This window comes from Oenanthe melanoleuca, chromosome 22, assembly GCF_029582105.1.
Source record: "Oenanthe melanoleuca isolate GR-GAL-2019-014 chromosome 22, OMel1.0, whole genome shotgun sequence".
In the NCBI taxonomy this organism is placed as follows: Eukaryota; Metazoa; Chordata; class Aves; order Passeriformes; family Muscicapidae; genus Oenanthe; species Oenanthe melanoleuca.
Window position 1 is genome coordinate 3,310,071 of NC_079355.1, and position 16,020 is coordinate 3,326,090.

General features: G+C 41.3%; 1 protein-coding gene across 3 annotated transcripts in view; it reads right to left on the reverse strand.

The window, feature by feature from the left end:
* The window catches only part of PPP3CC (protein phosphatase 3 catalytic subunit gamma), a 41,548-nt gene that overhangs the window by 25,120 nt on the left and 408 nt on the right, over window positions 1-16,020 (reverse strand). For all 3 annotated transcript variants that reach the window (XM_056508781.1, XM_056508783.1, XM_056508782.1), the window contains exon 2: window positions 1,017-1,214. In XM_056508781.1, the coding sequence (XP_056364756.1) occupies window positions 1,017-1,214 (198 nt within the window). The remainder of the gene's footprint in view (window positions 1-1,016; window positions 1,215-16,020) is intronic.

Below are 16,020 nucleotides of genomic sequence, written 5' to 3' on the forward strand. Positions count from 1 at the left end.
ATCTTCCCACAGCCCATCCTCCCTCCAGGAGATATCTCCTGTTAATGGCCAGTGAGTCCCAGGGCATGACTGATAAAATTCCATCATCCCACTGGGAGATGCTCCAGCCAGGGGAGGAGCCAAACATTTCCTACCCAGATAAAAACTGAGATTTGGAACACCAGAGCAGCCTTTGCCACTGGATTCCAGAGGAAAACCAGACCCTTCCACATCATCCCTGGACCTTCAGAGGAAACTGCACCTTCTCCAGGAGCACTGCTCCAGCTGAACCACATCTGCCCCTGCAGGAGGATGCAGCCACCATTGAATGGGACTGTGCCAACACCCTGACTGACTGACGGGTGTCAGCTTGGATTCTGACTCTGTTTTGGGATTGGCAAAATCTGCCAGGCCTTTTTCTCAAGTTCTGAGTCTTTTTCAGGCCATGAATCTTTCTCAGCCTCAGCTAAAATTTTTCCCAAGCTAGAGGCTCCTTCTCTACTGTAAACACAATCCAAAGAGTCATAACAAAAAATAAACACCTGCTAAATCCCTAAAAAAGTAAAAAAAAAATAAAAAAAAAATGTCTCCTTCTCTAACCAAAAATCTGTATATTTAGTTTTGCACAAACTGCCTTATTTAAAGAAATAGGTTCCTTCAATAAATTGCTCTTTCTTGCTTTTTCCTGCACCAAGCAAAAAAGTGTCTTGTTGCTGTTTTTTACACTGCTCTGAGATCTTTCTACAGCAATATTTCTATTTTAATTTTCCTAGTAAAGAACTGTTATTCCTATTCCCATATCTTTGCCTGAGAACTCCCTAATTTCAAAATGATAATAATTTGGAGGGAGGGGGTTTACATTCTCCATTTCAAAGAGAAGTTAATGCCTTTATTGGCAGCTACGTGTCCTCCAAACCAGGACAGCGTGGCGAAATCCTCGTTTTTGAGAGCTTAGAGAGTTAAAAACCAACCCAAAAAAAGCCCTGCTGGGGCTGTGCTGGTTTGTTATTTTGTTATCCAGGATTCCTGGCTCTGACCTGTGATTGGAGCCTCCACCTCGATCATGGTTTTCTCGTGCCTCAGGATGGCGGCGCCGTCGTTGATGATTTTCAGCGCCGCCTCCTCCTCCAGCCGCCCCTCCTTCACCAAGTGGCTCTTGAGGACATCCAGCCTGGGCTTGCCATCCTCAAACACCTCCTTCAGAGTCAGCCTCTGCGTGGGGGGGAATGGGACAGCTGCAAGGCAAGGCAAGGAGTCAGCACCACGGAGCCTTTCGGGGACAGGCTTTGCTTCCCTCCAGCTGACAGCCAGAAATGCAATTTCCACTGGAAGGATGGTCTGAAATACCCAGAGCTGCTGGATTCACCTCTCAGCTTGGTTAAAATCCCACTTGGTGCAGCCTAAATGTCACCTGTGCCTGTCCCACAGCTGCCTCCCAACCCCAAGGGGATGAGGTTTGAAGCCACAACAGATTCCACGGGAATTTTGGGAAAAGCAGGAGCCAGAGAAGCAGGTAGGAGGATCACCATGTAAAGCTTTTACTTATCAGGAAACCACACAGCCCCAAAATGCAGAATTTGCTCCTCTTCACACCAATACTTCAAAAAGCTTCACTCCCAAAAGAATTTTCTCTTCTTCCCCACTACCTCAAAAAGCTTCACCCCCAAAATGCAGAATTTGCTCCTCTTCCCCAATACCTCAAAAAGTTTCACCCCCAAAAAGCTGAATTTGCTCCTCTCTTCCTCAATACCTCAAAAACTTCACCCCCAAAAAGCAGATTTTGGTCCCCTCTTCCAATACCTCAAAAAGCTACACCCCCAAAAGCAGAGTTTGCTCCTCTCTTCCAAGAACTCAAAGTTTCACCCCCAAAATGCAGAATTTGTTCCTCTCTTCCCCAATACCTCCAAAAACTTCATCCCAAAAAGCAGAATTTCCTCCTCTTCACCCCAATATCTCAAAAAACTTCACCCCCAAAAGCAGAGTTTGCTCCTCTCTTCCCCAATACCTCAAAAAGCTTCACTCCCAAAATGCAGAATTTGCTCCTCTTCCCCAATACCTCAAAAAGTTTCACCCCCAAAAAGCTGAATTTGCTCCTCTTCCCCAATACCTCAAAAAGTTTCACCCCCAAAAAGCTGAATTTGCTCCTCTCTTCCCCAATACCTCAAAAACTTCACCCCCAAAAAGCAGAGTTTGCTCCTCTCTTCCAAGAACTCAAAAAGCTTCACCCCCCCAAAAAAAAAATTTGTTCCTCTCTTTCCCAATACCTCAAAAAGCTTCACCCCCCAAAATCAGAATTTGCTCCTCTCTTCCAAGAACTCAAAAAGCTTCACCCCAAAAAGCAGAATCTGTTCCTCTCTTCCTCAATACCTCAAAAACTTCACCTACAAAAAGCTGAATTTGCTCCTCTCTTCCCCAATACCTCCAAAAGCTTCACCCCCAAAAAGGAGAATTTGCTCCTCTCTTCCTCAATACCTCCAAAGCTTCACCCCCAAAAAGCAGAGCTTGCTCCTCTCTTCCAAGAACTCAAAAAGCTTCATGTTCAAAATGCAGAATTTGCTCCACTCTTCCCCACTACCTCAAAAAGCTTCACCTCCAAAATGCAGAATTTGTTCCTCTCTTCCAAGAGCTCAAAAAGCTTCACACCCAAAATGCAGAATTTGCTCCTCTTCCCCAATACCTCAAAAAGTTTCACCCCCCCAAAAACAGAATTTGTTTCTCTCTTCCTCAATACCTCAAAAAGCTTCACCCCCAAAATGCAGAATTTTCTCCTCTTCACCCCAATATCTCAAAAAGCTTCACCCCCAAAAGCAGAATTTGCTCCTCTCTTCCCCAATACCTCCAAAAGCTTCACCCCCAAAAGCAGAATTTGCTCCTCTCTTCCCCAATACCTCCAAAGCTTCACCCCCAAAAAGCAGAGCTTGCTCCTCTCTTCCAAGAACTCAAAAACTTCACCCCAAAAAGCAGAATTTGCTCCTGTCTTCCAAGAACTCAAAAAGCTTCATGTTCAAAATGCAGAATTTGCTCCACTCTTCCCCACTACCTCAAAAAGCTTCACCTCCAAAATGCAGAATTTGTTCCTCTCTTCCAAGAACTCAAAAAGCTTCACTTCCAAAATGCAGAATTTGCTCCTCTTCCCCAATACCTCAAAAAGTTTCACCCCCCCAAAAACAGAATTTGTTTCTCTCTTCCTCAATACCTCAAAAACTTCACCTACAAAAAGCAGATTTTGGTCCCCTCTTCCAATACCTCAAAAAGCTTCACCCCCAAAAGCAGAGTTTGCTCCTCTCTTCCAAGAACTCAAAGTTTCACCCCCAAAATGCAGAATTTGTTCCTCTCTTCCCCAATACCTCCAAAAGCTTCATCCCCAAAAAGCAGAATTTCCTCCTCTTCACCCCAATATCTCAAAAAACTTCACCCCCAAAAGCAGAGTTTGCTCCTCTCTTCCCCAATACCTCAAAAAGCTTCATTCCCAAAATGCAGAATTTGCTCCTCTTCCCCAATACCTCAAAAAGTTTCACCCCCAAAAAGCTGAATTTGCTCCTCTTCCCCAATACCTCAAAAAGTTTCACCCCCAAAAAGCTGAATTTGCTCCTCTCTTCCCCAATACCTCAAAAACTTCACCCCCAAAAAGCAGAGTTTGCTCCTCTCTTCCAAGAACTCAAAAAGCTTCACCCCCCCAAAAAAAAAATTTGTTCCTCTCTTTCCCAATACCTCAAAAAGCTTCACCCCCCAAAATCAGAATTTGCTCCTCTCTTCCAAGAACTCAAAAAGCTTCATCCTAAAAAGCAGAATCTGTTCCTCTCTTCCTCAATACCTCAAAAACTTCACCTACAAAAAGCTGAATTTGCTCCTCTCTTCCCCAATACCTCCAAAAGCTTCACCCCCAAAAAGGAGAATTTGTTCCTCTCTTCCTCAATACCTAAAAAACTTCACCCCCAAAAAGCAGAGTTTGCTCCTCTCTTCCAAGAACTCAAAAAGCTTCACCCCCCCAAAAAAAAAATTGCTCCTCTCTTCCCCAATACCTCAAAAAGCTTCATCCCCAAAAAGCAGAATTTGCTCCTCTCTTCCAAGAACTCAAAAAACTTCACCTACAAAAAGCAGAATTTGTTCCTCTCTTCCCCAATACCTCCAAAAGCTTCACACCCAAAATGCAGAATTTGCTCCTCTCTTCCAAGAACTCAAAAAGCTTCACCCCCCCAAAAAAAAATTTGCTCCTCTCTTCCCAATATCTCAAAAAGCTTCACTCACAAAAAGCAGAATTTCCTCCTCTTCACCCCAATACCTCAAAACGTTTCACCCCCCAAAAACAGAATTTGTTTCTCTCTTCCTCAATACCTCAAAAAGCTTCACCCTCAAAAAGTAGAATTTGGTCCTCTCTTCCCCAAAAAGCAGAATTTCCTCCTCTTCACCCCAATACCTCAAAAAAATTCACCCCCAAAAAGCAGAAGCCTCTTAATTCAAGTCTCTCATCCCACAGGGAGCTGGCAAAAACCTCCCCCAAAAGTGCTTGGGGGGGATGCAGGCAGCTGAACACACCTTGCCAGGCCCCCCCAAAAATCTCCCCAAAATCTCCCCAAAATCTCCCAAAATCTGGAGTGCACTGGGTCTTTCATGGGGATTTCACTGCTGGTGGTGCCAGTCTGTGTCTGAGGAAGCACCTCTGGGATAATGAATAATAGGGTGCGAAATAGCTGGGATGCACATCAATAAATAATAAATAATAAAAAATAAATAAATAATAAAAAATAAATAAATAAATAAATAAATAAATAAATAAATAATAAATAATAAATAAATAATAAATAAATAAATAATAAATAATAAATAATAAATAAATAAATGCCTGTCCTCATCCATCAACCAGCACAGACCAGTGAAGGTTTTTACTAGAAGTAAAAACTTTTTTAACTTTCATACAACACACACTGCTACTCTGGCATTTAAAACTCAGCACTAGAGCTCACACTAAAACTTACTTAATTTATCTTAAAATTTAAACTTGCACATTTACTATATGAGTGGCTTAATATACTTTAGTTTATCTAAAGGTTTTAAATGAATTTTTGCACTTTGATTTCTCCCTGAGTGAATTCTCACTGATTTCAACTTTGTGGCTCTGACAGGAGGGGACAGCTGAGGAAATTTGGGATTTCTCCCAGGGAACAGGGGCAGGAGGAGAGGGAATAAAATCAGCTGGAATTTCTTCCTGGAAATTGTTGTTAAATTTAGGAAGGGATTGCCCAGGCAGTCCTGGGGTGTCCCTGGCACTCAGTGCTCTGAAATTGGTGATTCTGGAGCTCCCAACACCAAAATATCCTGAATTTCCCAGGATGGAAATTTGAAATGCAATTTCCCCTGAGAACCCAGGAGGAAACACAGAGAGGAGATTCCCTAAAGCTGAAAATCAATTTTTCCAATCAGGGCTCTAGTGAAAAGTGGCCACACTTTGATGGATGATTTTGGAATTATGTCCCTGCCAAGCTGCAAATTTCAGAGGGTTAAACCAGCACCAGAAGGTTTGTACTGCTCTGCTCCAAAAGGAAAAAAAAAAATTAAAATATTAAAAAAAAAACCACTCTGGAGATGGATGAAACAATCACTGTGCAGGATTTTTCCACACCAAAAGGATCAGCTGGGATGAGAAAAGGCAAAAAAAAAAAAAAAAAAAGGTGGAAATGTGGGTCCATTGGAAAAAGGGATTTTTTGGGACACTAGAAAAGGATTTTTAAGCACCACAAACCCTGTGGTTGTCCTGGGGGATTTGTCTGAGAGGACATGGAGAGTTAAGGGTGGGAGAATTTGGGAAAAAAAAAAAAAAATCCCATTCCTCATTATTTCTGCACTTAAAATGGATTAAAAATTCAGTTTCATCAGGGCTGGGCCAGACAGAGCAACACTGGCTCAGGGATCCCCTAAATCCCCCCAAAAATATCCCAAAATATTCAAAAATCCTCAAAAAGAAACTCCAGAGAGGTTTCCCTGCAGCTGCCCATGCACAGCTGGGAGTGAATCCAAAAAAAAAAAATCCATTCCCTGTGAAAAATGAGATTTTTTTTTTTAGATTTTAGGTTTTAAAAATTTTAATAAAGACAATAAGAGATAATACAGTATAAGGTTAATTGGTATTTAATTAAGTTTTGGAGATATTTTTAAAATCTATGAGCTTCCTGCATATTTATAGATATTTTATACATTTTCAAGCTTTTTTTATATTTTAGGAACTGGTTTATTTGGTTTTTTTTTTGAGGTTTTTTTTTTTTTTAGAGTATGTGTGTTTTATTTTTTTATTAGTTTTAATTTGGGTTGTGGTTTTAAATTTTTATTAAAACTAAAGAAATTAAAATATTAATTAAATCCATTTTTATAGTGGTTGGTGTGGATAACTGGTAAATTAGTAGTAGGTGTTTTTCCTGGGTGTTATTTAACTAACAAAAAAAATTAATAATTTAAAAAAAAAAATAAAAATGGAGCTTCATCACCTCCCACCTGAGGAAATCAGGAATGTCTCCCTTGTTAAAATAAACAACATTAATATCAAAGAAATATCACCAAATAAAAAAAAAATTTATTTCTTGTATAAATGCAGCAAGAGCCAGGAATAATAATAATAATAATAATAATAATAATAATAATAATAATAATAATAATAATAATAATAATAATAATCCATTACTTCATTATTATTATTACTATTTTTACTATTGTTACTATTACTTTTTTTTTTTTTTTTTAATTATTATTTTGCCATTTCCATCTGTTTTCCCCCAAATTTTTGCATGTTCCAATCCTCTTTTTTTTTTTTTTTTTTTTTTCTGGGTAAGGAACCTCCAGATTTCAGAAGCTCCAGGGACTCACAAATAGAGGGGAAATTAAAAATAAAATAAAATAAAATAAAATAAAATAAAATAAAATAAAATAAAATAAAATAAAATAAAATAAAATAAAATAAAATAAAATAAAATAAAATAAAATAAAATAAAAGAAAAATAAAAGAAAAATAAAAGAAAAATAAAAGAAAAATAAAAGAAAAATAAAAGAAAAATAAAAGAAAAAAATAAAATAAAATAAAAGAAAAATAAAAGAAAAATAAAAGAAAAAAATAAAATAAAAATAAAATAAAATAAAAATAAAAGAAAAATAAAAGAAAAGAAAAATAAAATAAAATAAAATAAAAATAAAAGAAAAAAAATTAAAATAAAATAAAATAAAATAAAATAAAATAAAATAAAATAAAATAAAATAAAATAAAATAAAATAAAATAAAATAAAATAAAATAAAATAAAATAAAATAAAATAAAATAAAATCAGAGTTCTGCTCCTCAGCCCTAGAAGATTTTGGGTTATTTGAACTCCTCCAGAGCAGCTTTTTTGATGGGATGGAGCTGAAAATGTCCCATTTTTATCCAGAATCCTGGTTTGGAGAGCTGCCTCTGACCCTCTGATTCCTTTTTGTAGGACAAGCAGAATTATCTCCTGACAATAACCCTAAAAATAATTTATTGTATGAGCTGAATGAATGATTTCTTCAAAGGGGACAGAGCTGGGCTGAAGCAACAGAGCAAAATCTGTCCCTGCAAATTCAAATTCCCAGAATGAAAACCCAAAATTTGGGAGAAGTTTTGGGCTGAGCAGGAGCCAGGTGGATTTATGGCTAAAAATAAAAAAAAAAAACAGGTGAGAGCTCTGGGTATGGAAATTAAACACAGATTAAATTAAATTAAAGCAGAGCACAGGAGGCTGGGAAAGCACACAGAAAAAAGGGCAGAATTCCAGGAATTCCCAAGGAAATAGCACAGAATTTCAGGAATTTAAAAAAATATAGCACAGAATGCCAGGAATTTAAAAAAATAAATAGCACAGAATGCCAGGAATTTAAAAAAAATAAATACCACAGAATTTCAGGAATTCCTAAAAAAATATAGCACAGAATTCCAGGAATTAAAAAAAATAAATAGCACAGAATTTCAGGAATTAAAAAAAATAAATAGCACAGAATTTCAGGAATTTAAAAAAATAAATAGCACAGAATTTCAGGAATTAAAAAAAAAATAGCACAGAATTTCAGGAATTTAAAAAAATAAATAGCACAGAATTTCAGGAATTTAAAAAATAAATAACACAGAATTCCAGGAATTCCCAAGAATATCACAGAATTTCAGGAATTCTCAAGAACAGCACAGAATTCCAGGAATTAAAAAAAAAAGCACAGAATTTCAGGAATTCTCAAAAGAATAGCACAGAATTCCAGGAATTAAAAAAAATAAATAGCACAGATTTTCAGGAATTTAAAAAAAATATAGCACAGAATTTCAGGAATTCTGAAGAATAGCACAGAATTCCAGGAATTTCCAAGAATATCACAGAATTCCAGGAATTCCCCCAAAAAATCACAGAATTTCAGGAATTCCCAAGGAAATAGCACAGAATTCCAGGAATTCACAAAAAAATAACACAGAATTCCAAGAATTTAAAAAAAAAAAAAATATCACAGAATTTCAGGAATTAAAAAACAAAAAAAAAATCACGGAATTCCCAAGAATATCACAGAATTCCAGGAATTAAAAAAAAAAAAAAAAAAAAAAAAAAAAAAAAAAAAGCACAGAATTTCAGGAATTCTGAAGAATAGCATAAAATTCCAGGAATTCCCAAAAAAAAAAAAAAAAAAAAAAAAAAAATCACAGAATTCCAGGAATCCCCCCAAAAAATCACAGAATTCCAGGAATTCACAAAAAAAATAGCACAGAATTCCAGGAATTAAAAAAAAAAAAAAATCACAGAATTTCAGGAATTCCCAAGGAAATAACATAGAATTCCAGGAATTTAAAAAAAAAAAAAATATATATATAAAAAAAAAAAAAAAAAAAAAAAAAAAAAAAAAAAAAAAAAAAAAATCACACAATTTCAGGAATTCCCAAGGAAATATCACAGAATTCCAGGAATTCCCCCCAAAAAAATCAGAGAATTCCAGAATGCTTTGGGTGGGAAGGGATTTTCAGGATGATTTCATTCCACCAGGCTGCTCCAAGCTGGGTTTGGCTGCTGTGAGGGATGGGGCAGGCACAGAAATTTTGGGAAAATCCTCATAATAATAATAATTCATAATAATTCAGATAAAATACTGAAATTTTCCAGCTTTTTGAAACTTTCCATCCATGGAACCTTTTGGGGTTCTCCTGTTCTGGGGGAATTTGGCCAAACCAAGGTGAGGATTCCCCAGCCCAGGGCTGGTCCCAGAGGTGGAGCTGGAATTCTGTGCCAGGATTAAAACTCAGATTTGGATCCTCTGAGCAGCACTGATGAGGATTTTCCTGGGATTGTCATTGAGCTGATCAGCCCAGAGATGAGTCCTCAGCAAGGAGAGCCCAAAACTGCAATTCCAGCCTGGAAAATTTCTCTCTGGGGGATCTTCCTGCTCTACAAAGTTTTCAGAGGTTAAAAAATTAATGTATTCCCAGAAAATCTTCACTCAATAAATCCAGTCTCCCTTTTCATGTGGGATTTCAGGGAGTTGCTGCAAAGGATGAGGAGGGAAAGGAGGAGGGAATAAAGGAGGGAAAAGGAGCAGGAAAAGGGAAAAGGGGGAGGAAAAGGGGGAGGAAAAGGGGGAGGAAAAGGGGGAGGAAAAGGGGGAGGAAAGAGAAAGGAAGGGAGAGAAAGGAAGGGAGGAAAAGGAAGGGAGGAAAAGGAAGGGAGGAAAAGGAAGGGAGGAAAAAGAGGAAGGGAGGAAAAAGAGGAAGGGAGGAAAAAGAGGAAGGGAGGAAAAAGAGGAAGGGAGGAAAAAGAGGAAGGGAGGAAAAAGAGGAAGGGAGGAAAAAGAGGAAGGGAGGAAAAAAGGAGGAAGGGAGGAAAAAGGAGGAAGGGAAAAAAAGGAGGAAGGGAGGAAAAGGAGGAAGGGAAAAAAAGGAGGAAGGGAGGAAAAAGGGAGGAAGGGAGGAAAAGGAGGAAGGGAGGAAAAGGAGGAAGGGAGGAAAAGGAGGAAAGGAGGAAAAGGAGGAATGGAGAAAGGAGGAGAGAAAGGAGGAAGTTTGGAGCAAACAGCTGCTGCTACTTTAAAAAAGCACGAGCTCCCCAAAGGAGGCGGGAGGGGATTCCTAGATGTCAGCAGAGGAAATTCTCCACCTGTCTGCCGAGGCTCCAGCACGGCCACTCTCAGATCCTTAATGGAGGCACAGCAGGGGCTGCAAAAGGCAAATCCCGGGAATGTGAACCCGACCCTGCCCTGCCCCCCGGGGCTGCTGGATCCCCTTTCACACCGAAAACAGCAAACACAGCTCTGCGTCCTTCCAGGATCCCCCTCTGGGGAACGGGCTGATCCACGTGGGAATCCTGGGCTGAACAACCCCCAGAAATGCTCTGCAGCTGCCAATGTTTGGATGCACCCAGCAAAAGCATGGATAAATAGGGAATGTGAGCATAAAATGATGAATTTTGGTTGGTTTCTCTTCCCATCTCTGCTCCCTTCTCTGTATAAAACATTCCTTGCAAGGTTCTTATTCCCAGTTTTGGGAGTATCTATACCCACATATATATATAGATACACCCATATAGGAATATCTATACTGATGGTCCAAAGGGAGCTGCAAAGAAATTCAAATCTTCCCAGTGGCCACTCTGGATATCAACCAGAGCAATTCTTTTGCAAATAAAAAAAGTAGTCAAAAAAAAAAAAATTGGGATAAATCAGTCCCAGACCTGTCAGGGATGGAGCAGGGTGAGAGGAGCTGAAGCAGCAATTCCAGCCTCTGTGCCCTGGTCACTCTTCCTCCAGGAAATCCTCGTGGTATTTTTCCAAGACATCACCTTTGGGATAATATTCTGTTTGAAAAGCCATTTCAGCATGTTTTGCTAGGCTCAGCAGCTGATAAAAAGGGAATATCTTCTGGAGCAATCTAGGTTGACACCACTTTTTCCTGTTCTGAAACTCACCCTGAACCACTTGGGAAATTCGTAGTGAGAAATTCTCCCCAGATCCACCTCAGAGCAGGGAAAATGCTTTAAACCCTTATTTTACAGGCCCACCATGGCAAAAGGAAAAATCAGGTGGAAGGCTGGGGGGGAATTTTGGAGAAATAACTCCACTGGGAGCTCCTCAGAGGATGCTCCACACCCAGCTCTGCCCCTCAGTGGGAACAGGGAGAATCCCAGAATGGTTTGGGTTGGAAGGGACACCAGGATCCTGATGTTCCACCCCTGGCCTGATGCTCTCAGAGGCTGGAAAATCAGAACAGCCTGGACATGCTGCCAGGAAAATCCTTTAAATCTGCACTGAGATTCCTTTTTCTTTAGAGCACCCACCCTGCATCCTCCACCTGAGAGCTTTTCCCAGGATATTTGCAGATTCCCCATCTCTGGAAATGTCCAAGGCCAAGCTTAGAGCAAGCTGGGATGGTGAAAGCTGGAATGAGACAAACTTTAAGATCCTTTCCCACACCATTCCAGGATTCCACACCTGCCCCTCTGGCACTCCAGCAACCTCTGGGATCCAAGTCCTGCCTGATGGGATCACAACTAAATAAATAATTTCACCTAGCAATATTCCCTCACTGCTGCTGCTTAATGAAGTCTGATTCCATTAGGATCTGAGCCATCCCCATCCCATAAATGTCCCAGGGAATACCTGGAAAAGTGGCCAAGCTGGGAAGGATCCCAGACAAATATAGATCTGCAAGGAGTATCTTTAGATTAGCAGGCAGCTCTGCCCCCACTGAGACCCCAGGATTTACCTAAATAGCTCCTTCAGCACAGCCCAGAGCTCTGAGCTATTTTAAGCCAGCACCCTGCCCTACTTCCTAAGGAACAGCCTTCCCTTCTTCTAGAGCAGCCAGAGCAGCCCCAAACCCACTCTGACACCTCTACTGAAATAAAAACCAACATTTTGCCCTGATATCTAATTAATCCAGCCTCATTTATTGCTATGAGGCCCTTCATGGCCTTGAGAGGGGAAAATGGGATTAAGCTTTCCCAGCTTGCCAGCCAGAAAAAGAAGATTCAGCAGTGGGATCCTGGGGAACAGGAGCTTCCCTCCTTCCCAGCACCCACCTGAAGCAGCTGCTGCTGCTCCCAGAGGGGAGGGACAAAGAAATCCCAGCCCAAGGCTGGCTTTGGGGTTTACCACCAGTATTTTTTTTAATTAGCAGGTTCATTAGCCAGCAGAGCATCCCTGCACCCCAGGATGCAGAGACTGAGCCTAAAATGAGGCACCTCTGGCTCATCCCAGGAACACTCTGCTTGTGTTTACCTTTGAATTCATTTTTGGGATGAAACACCTCAATATCCAGCAATACCAACCCCAAGCATGGCCCCTTTTTTTTTTTCCCAGCACATCCCATTTATGGATAACCAAGCATCTCTCCTGTTTATATGCACCAATAATAAGAATATTGGAATTACTTAGACCAAATTTTGGGTTTTTTTCCTGGAAATCCCCCCAAAATACAACATTCCCAAGTAATCCCATGGGATCCCTGCTTTAAGGACTGCCTCACCCCACTCCTCCTTGAGCTCTGTCCTGCCAAGTTGCTGTTTTATGACACAACTTGCTTTTTAGGGATCCCCCTCCATGCCTTGACCCTGGTGGCATTCACACTTTTCCCTTGGCATCCCAAGCTCTGAGCACATGGACCTTGATTCCATTTTTAGCCATTTCCAGAGCTCCTTTTTCCCCCCTAGGTATTCCCTAATTCCTGCAAAACATCAACACTAAACAGGCCAAACCAACCTGTGAGTTTAAACCCCCACAACCTCCTTTATATTTAAAATTTCACTCCATTGAAAACCTACTTTGATTTTTTTACCAGTGCTTGCTCCATGATGAAAAACCCAAACCTGGAGAAAATCCAATGCTCCAGCTCCCAGAGTTGAGGATAATATTAAAAAACATCACCTCATTCCACCCCAAAATCACAGAATTCCACCCCAAAATCACAGAATTCCGCCCCAAAAATCACAGAATTCCGCCCCAAAATCACAGAATTCCGCCCCAAAATCACAGAATTCCGCCCCAAAATCACAGAATTCCGCCCCAAAATCACAGAATTCCGCCCCAAAATCACAGAATTCCGCCCCAAAATCACAGAATTCCACCCCAAACAAATCCAGGAGATTCCCACACGGGATCACATCAAGGGTTTTAAAATTCCCACACACACTTTAAATGTTTTTCCATTGGTAAAAAAAAAAAAAAAAAAAAAGAAAAAAAAAAAAAAAAGAAAAAAAAAAACAGCAAAGCACAAATAGGGAAATTTCTGTTTTCAGGACACCTTTGGCTACAGTGCCAATATCCTGAGTTTTTAAAGGATTTGTCATGGATGCAGCTGGACACAGCTTTGCTGCCCTGAGGATTTTACACTTTCCAGCAGGAACACAAAATTCAACCTAAAAATGATGACAAAATTCAACAAAAAAAGCTCTGCAGGTTTGTGGTTCCATCCACTGCAGCAGCCCAAAGAATCATTCCCACCTGCCTGAATAATGTGGATTTTTATCCATCAGTCAGTTCCATGGATATACCAGGTAATTCAAGCCTAATTTTGGGTTAATGTTGACAAACAGACTCCCTAAATCCTCAGATTTCCAGCAGAACTTTGCCAAGTGCTCTTTGGAGATCAAAATTTGGATAGGAATGATCTCCATCACCATCAACCATCAGTGTCCTGCTAAAACTAAGCTAAAAAGAACAATTCTTGCCTAAAAATCTGAGATATTAATAAGGAACTCCTGACAAATCCCAGAATGCAAGATCTACAAAAAAAAAGCAATTCTTGACCTACCTCAAAAGCCAAGATTTTAATAAAAATAATTTCTTGAAGCACCAAAAAATCAGAGATTGAAAAAAAAAATGCAATTCATGGCCTACCTCAAAATGCAAGATTTTAATAAAAATCAATTCTTGACACACCCCAGAATTTGCAATTTTAATAATGAGCAAGTTTTAGCCCAAAACTGCATTTCCTCTGCCTGAATGTAATTACAGTTAAGGCCTTCTGCAAGGCCCTGGAGATGTAAATATATAGGTTAAACATAGTTAAAATTCCACATCCTACTTAATTGCAGGCATTTTCCACGGAACAAAATGAGCTTTTATCTTCAGCTTTTAATTATTAATAACCATGAACAATGCCACCACCTTTAAACAATAACCCTGACCTGAGGAGGAAATATTTCAACCCAAATTTCCACAGCGCTCCTGGGGGAATAAAAAGCAATTTTTGGGGAATTCACGTGGATTTTGGGGTGATTTTGAAGGAGAAGGTTTTGAGTTTCTACTGTACCTGGATAGGGATTAATGACTGCAATTAGCAGGGTTTTTTTTTTGTGGGGTTGCCAAATGGCTGAGAGGGACCAGCAGGATGCCTGAAAGGGATTCCAGGGATCTGGAAATCCCAGGAAAAAAAGGAGAGAGCGCCGACTCAGCTGAATCATAATGGCTGCATTGACATTACCTTTCCTAAACACAGGCAGCTGCCTGGGATTTACAGGAGATTTACAGACAGCACTGGTCACTCTGAGACCTACAAATCACCACAGCACACACACACAGCCTTGGGAACACCCCAAAAATCCCTGAGTGCTGCAGGATTATTCCTATAAAAAAATAATAAAATAAAACCTCAGAGCTTCCCCGGAGCCTGAGGGGCCTCCACGCTCTGGATCCCCTTTCCCTGGGTTTGAGGTTATTAACATCAAACATGTGATCGGCCACATGACAGGCTAAAGGCTAAAAAGGAAAAAAAAAAAAAAAAATCGAGGGGAAAAAAAAAAAATAAAAATCGCTTGGATGCATGCAGAGGGGAAGGGAGAGATGGTGGGTGCAGCTCTGTGGATTAGAATCATTCTTGGGATTTTCAGGATTTTCCAGAGGAAAAAATGATGGAAGCCATGGCGGGAGGAGGTTTAATAACGGGGTGATTGTGTAACTTGGAGCCTCCCGGCCAAAGTTGAGGCACCCAGTGGATGTTCCCGGTGCGTGGGGATGAGGATGGCACCGGATCAATTAGGGCAGCGAAATGTGCATCCCCCCCCTCTCTCCAGCCTCCTCCTCCTCCTCCCCATCCAGGAGTTTCTCCGCTAACGTATTTCTCTCCTCATTAACTGCTTCGGTGTCTTCTGCTCTTTCCAAAATAGTACCTACTATAACGGGGCCGCGCAGGGGGCCAGCTGGCAGCGGGGCACCCGGCACGGCTTTGGGAGAGGAAAAGACAAAAGGAGAATTTGGGATGAAGGGCAGCGAGGGATCTTCACCCCCAAATGCTCAAGGGAACCCCATTTTAGCCACAGCACGGATTTTGGGGGTGTGATGAGGCCCGTGCCAGGATGGGGGATCCCCAGTCACAACGGGGATGTCCCCCCTGCTGTCACCCCACAGGATGGAGGGAGGGGGCTGCACCTTCTTGGACCCCTAAAAACACCCCAAATCAAAGAGAGATGCTCCCCAAACCGGCTGCTCTGCAGAGGTTTCTGACAGAACAGGGGGTGTCCCCCAGCTCAGCCCCTCTCCCTCAGGGGGTGTCCCACTGGACGCCCCCAGTCTCCGGCAGCTCCAGGCCTCCCCTCCTCACTCTCTCTTGGGCATGACCCCCCAAAAATCACACTCTCCCTCTCATTTTCCAGCCTCAATCTCCCCTCAATCAGAGGATGAACCCCTCAAAACAGAGTCCTCCTTCAGTGGGGGTCACCCACCACAACACCCGCTCCTCACCGCTCCAGGCACCGCTGTCCCCCCTCCCTTAACGGGGTGCCCTGCCAGCACAACCCCCCTTCCCCCCCAAAATCACGCTGTCCTCGCCCTCTCTCGGGGTTCCCCCAAGCTGGGGACCCCCCCTCAAACCAGGCTCCCCTTCCAGAACAGGATCCCCCCACTCAAACCTTTCCCCCTCCCTTTCTCCGGGTTTCCCCAGCCTGAGGGGGGAACTCCGCTAACCTGGGGACCCCCTCCCCAAACCAGGCATATTCCCCTAATTTCTCAGAAATACCCCCCTAAACCAGGCTCCCCTTTCTCCCACATCCCCTCTCCTTTCTCCGAGCTCCTCCAACCTGCGGAC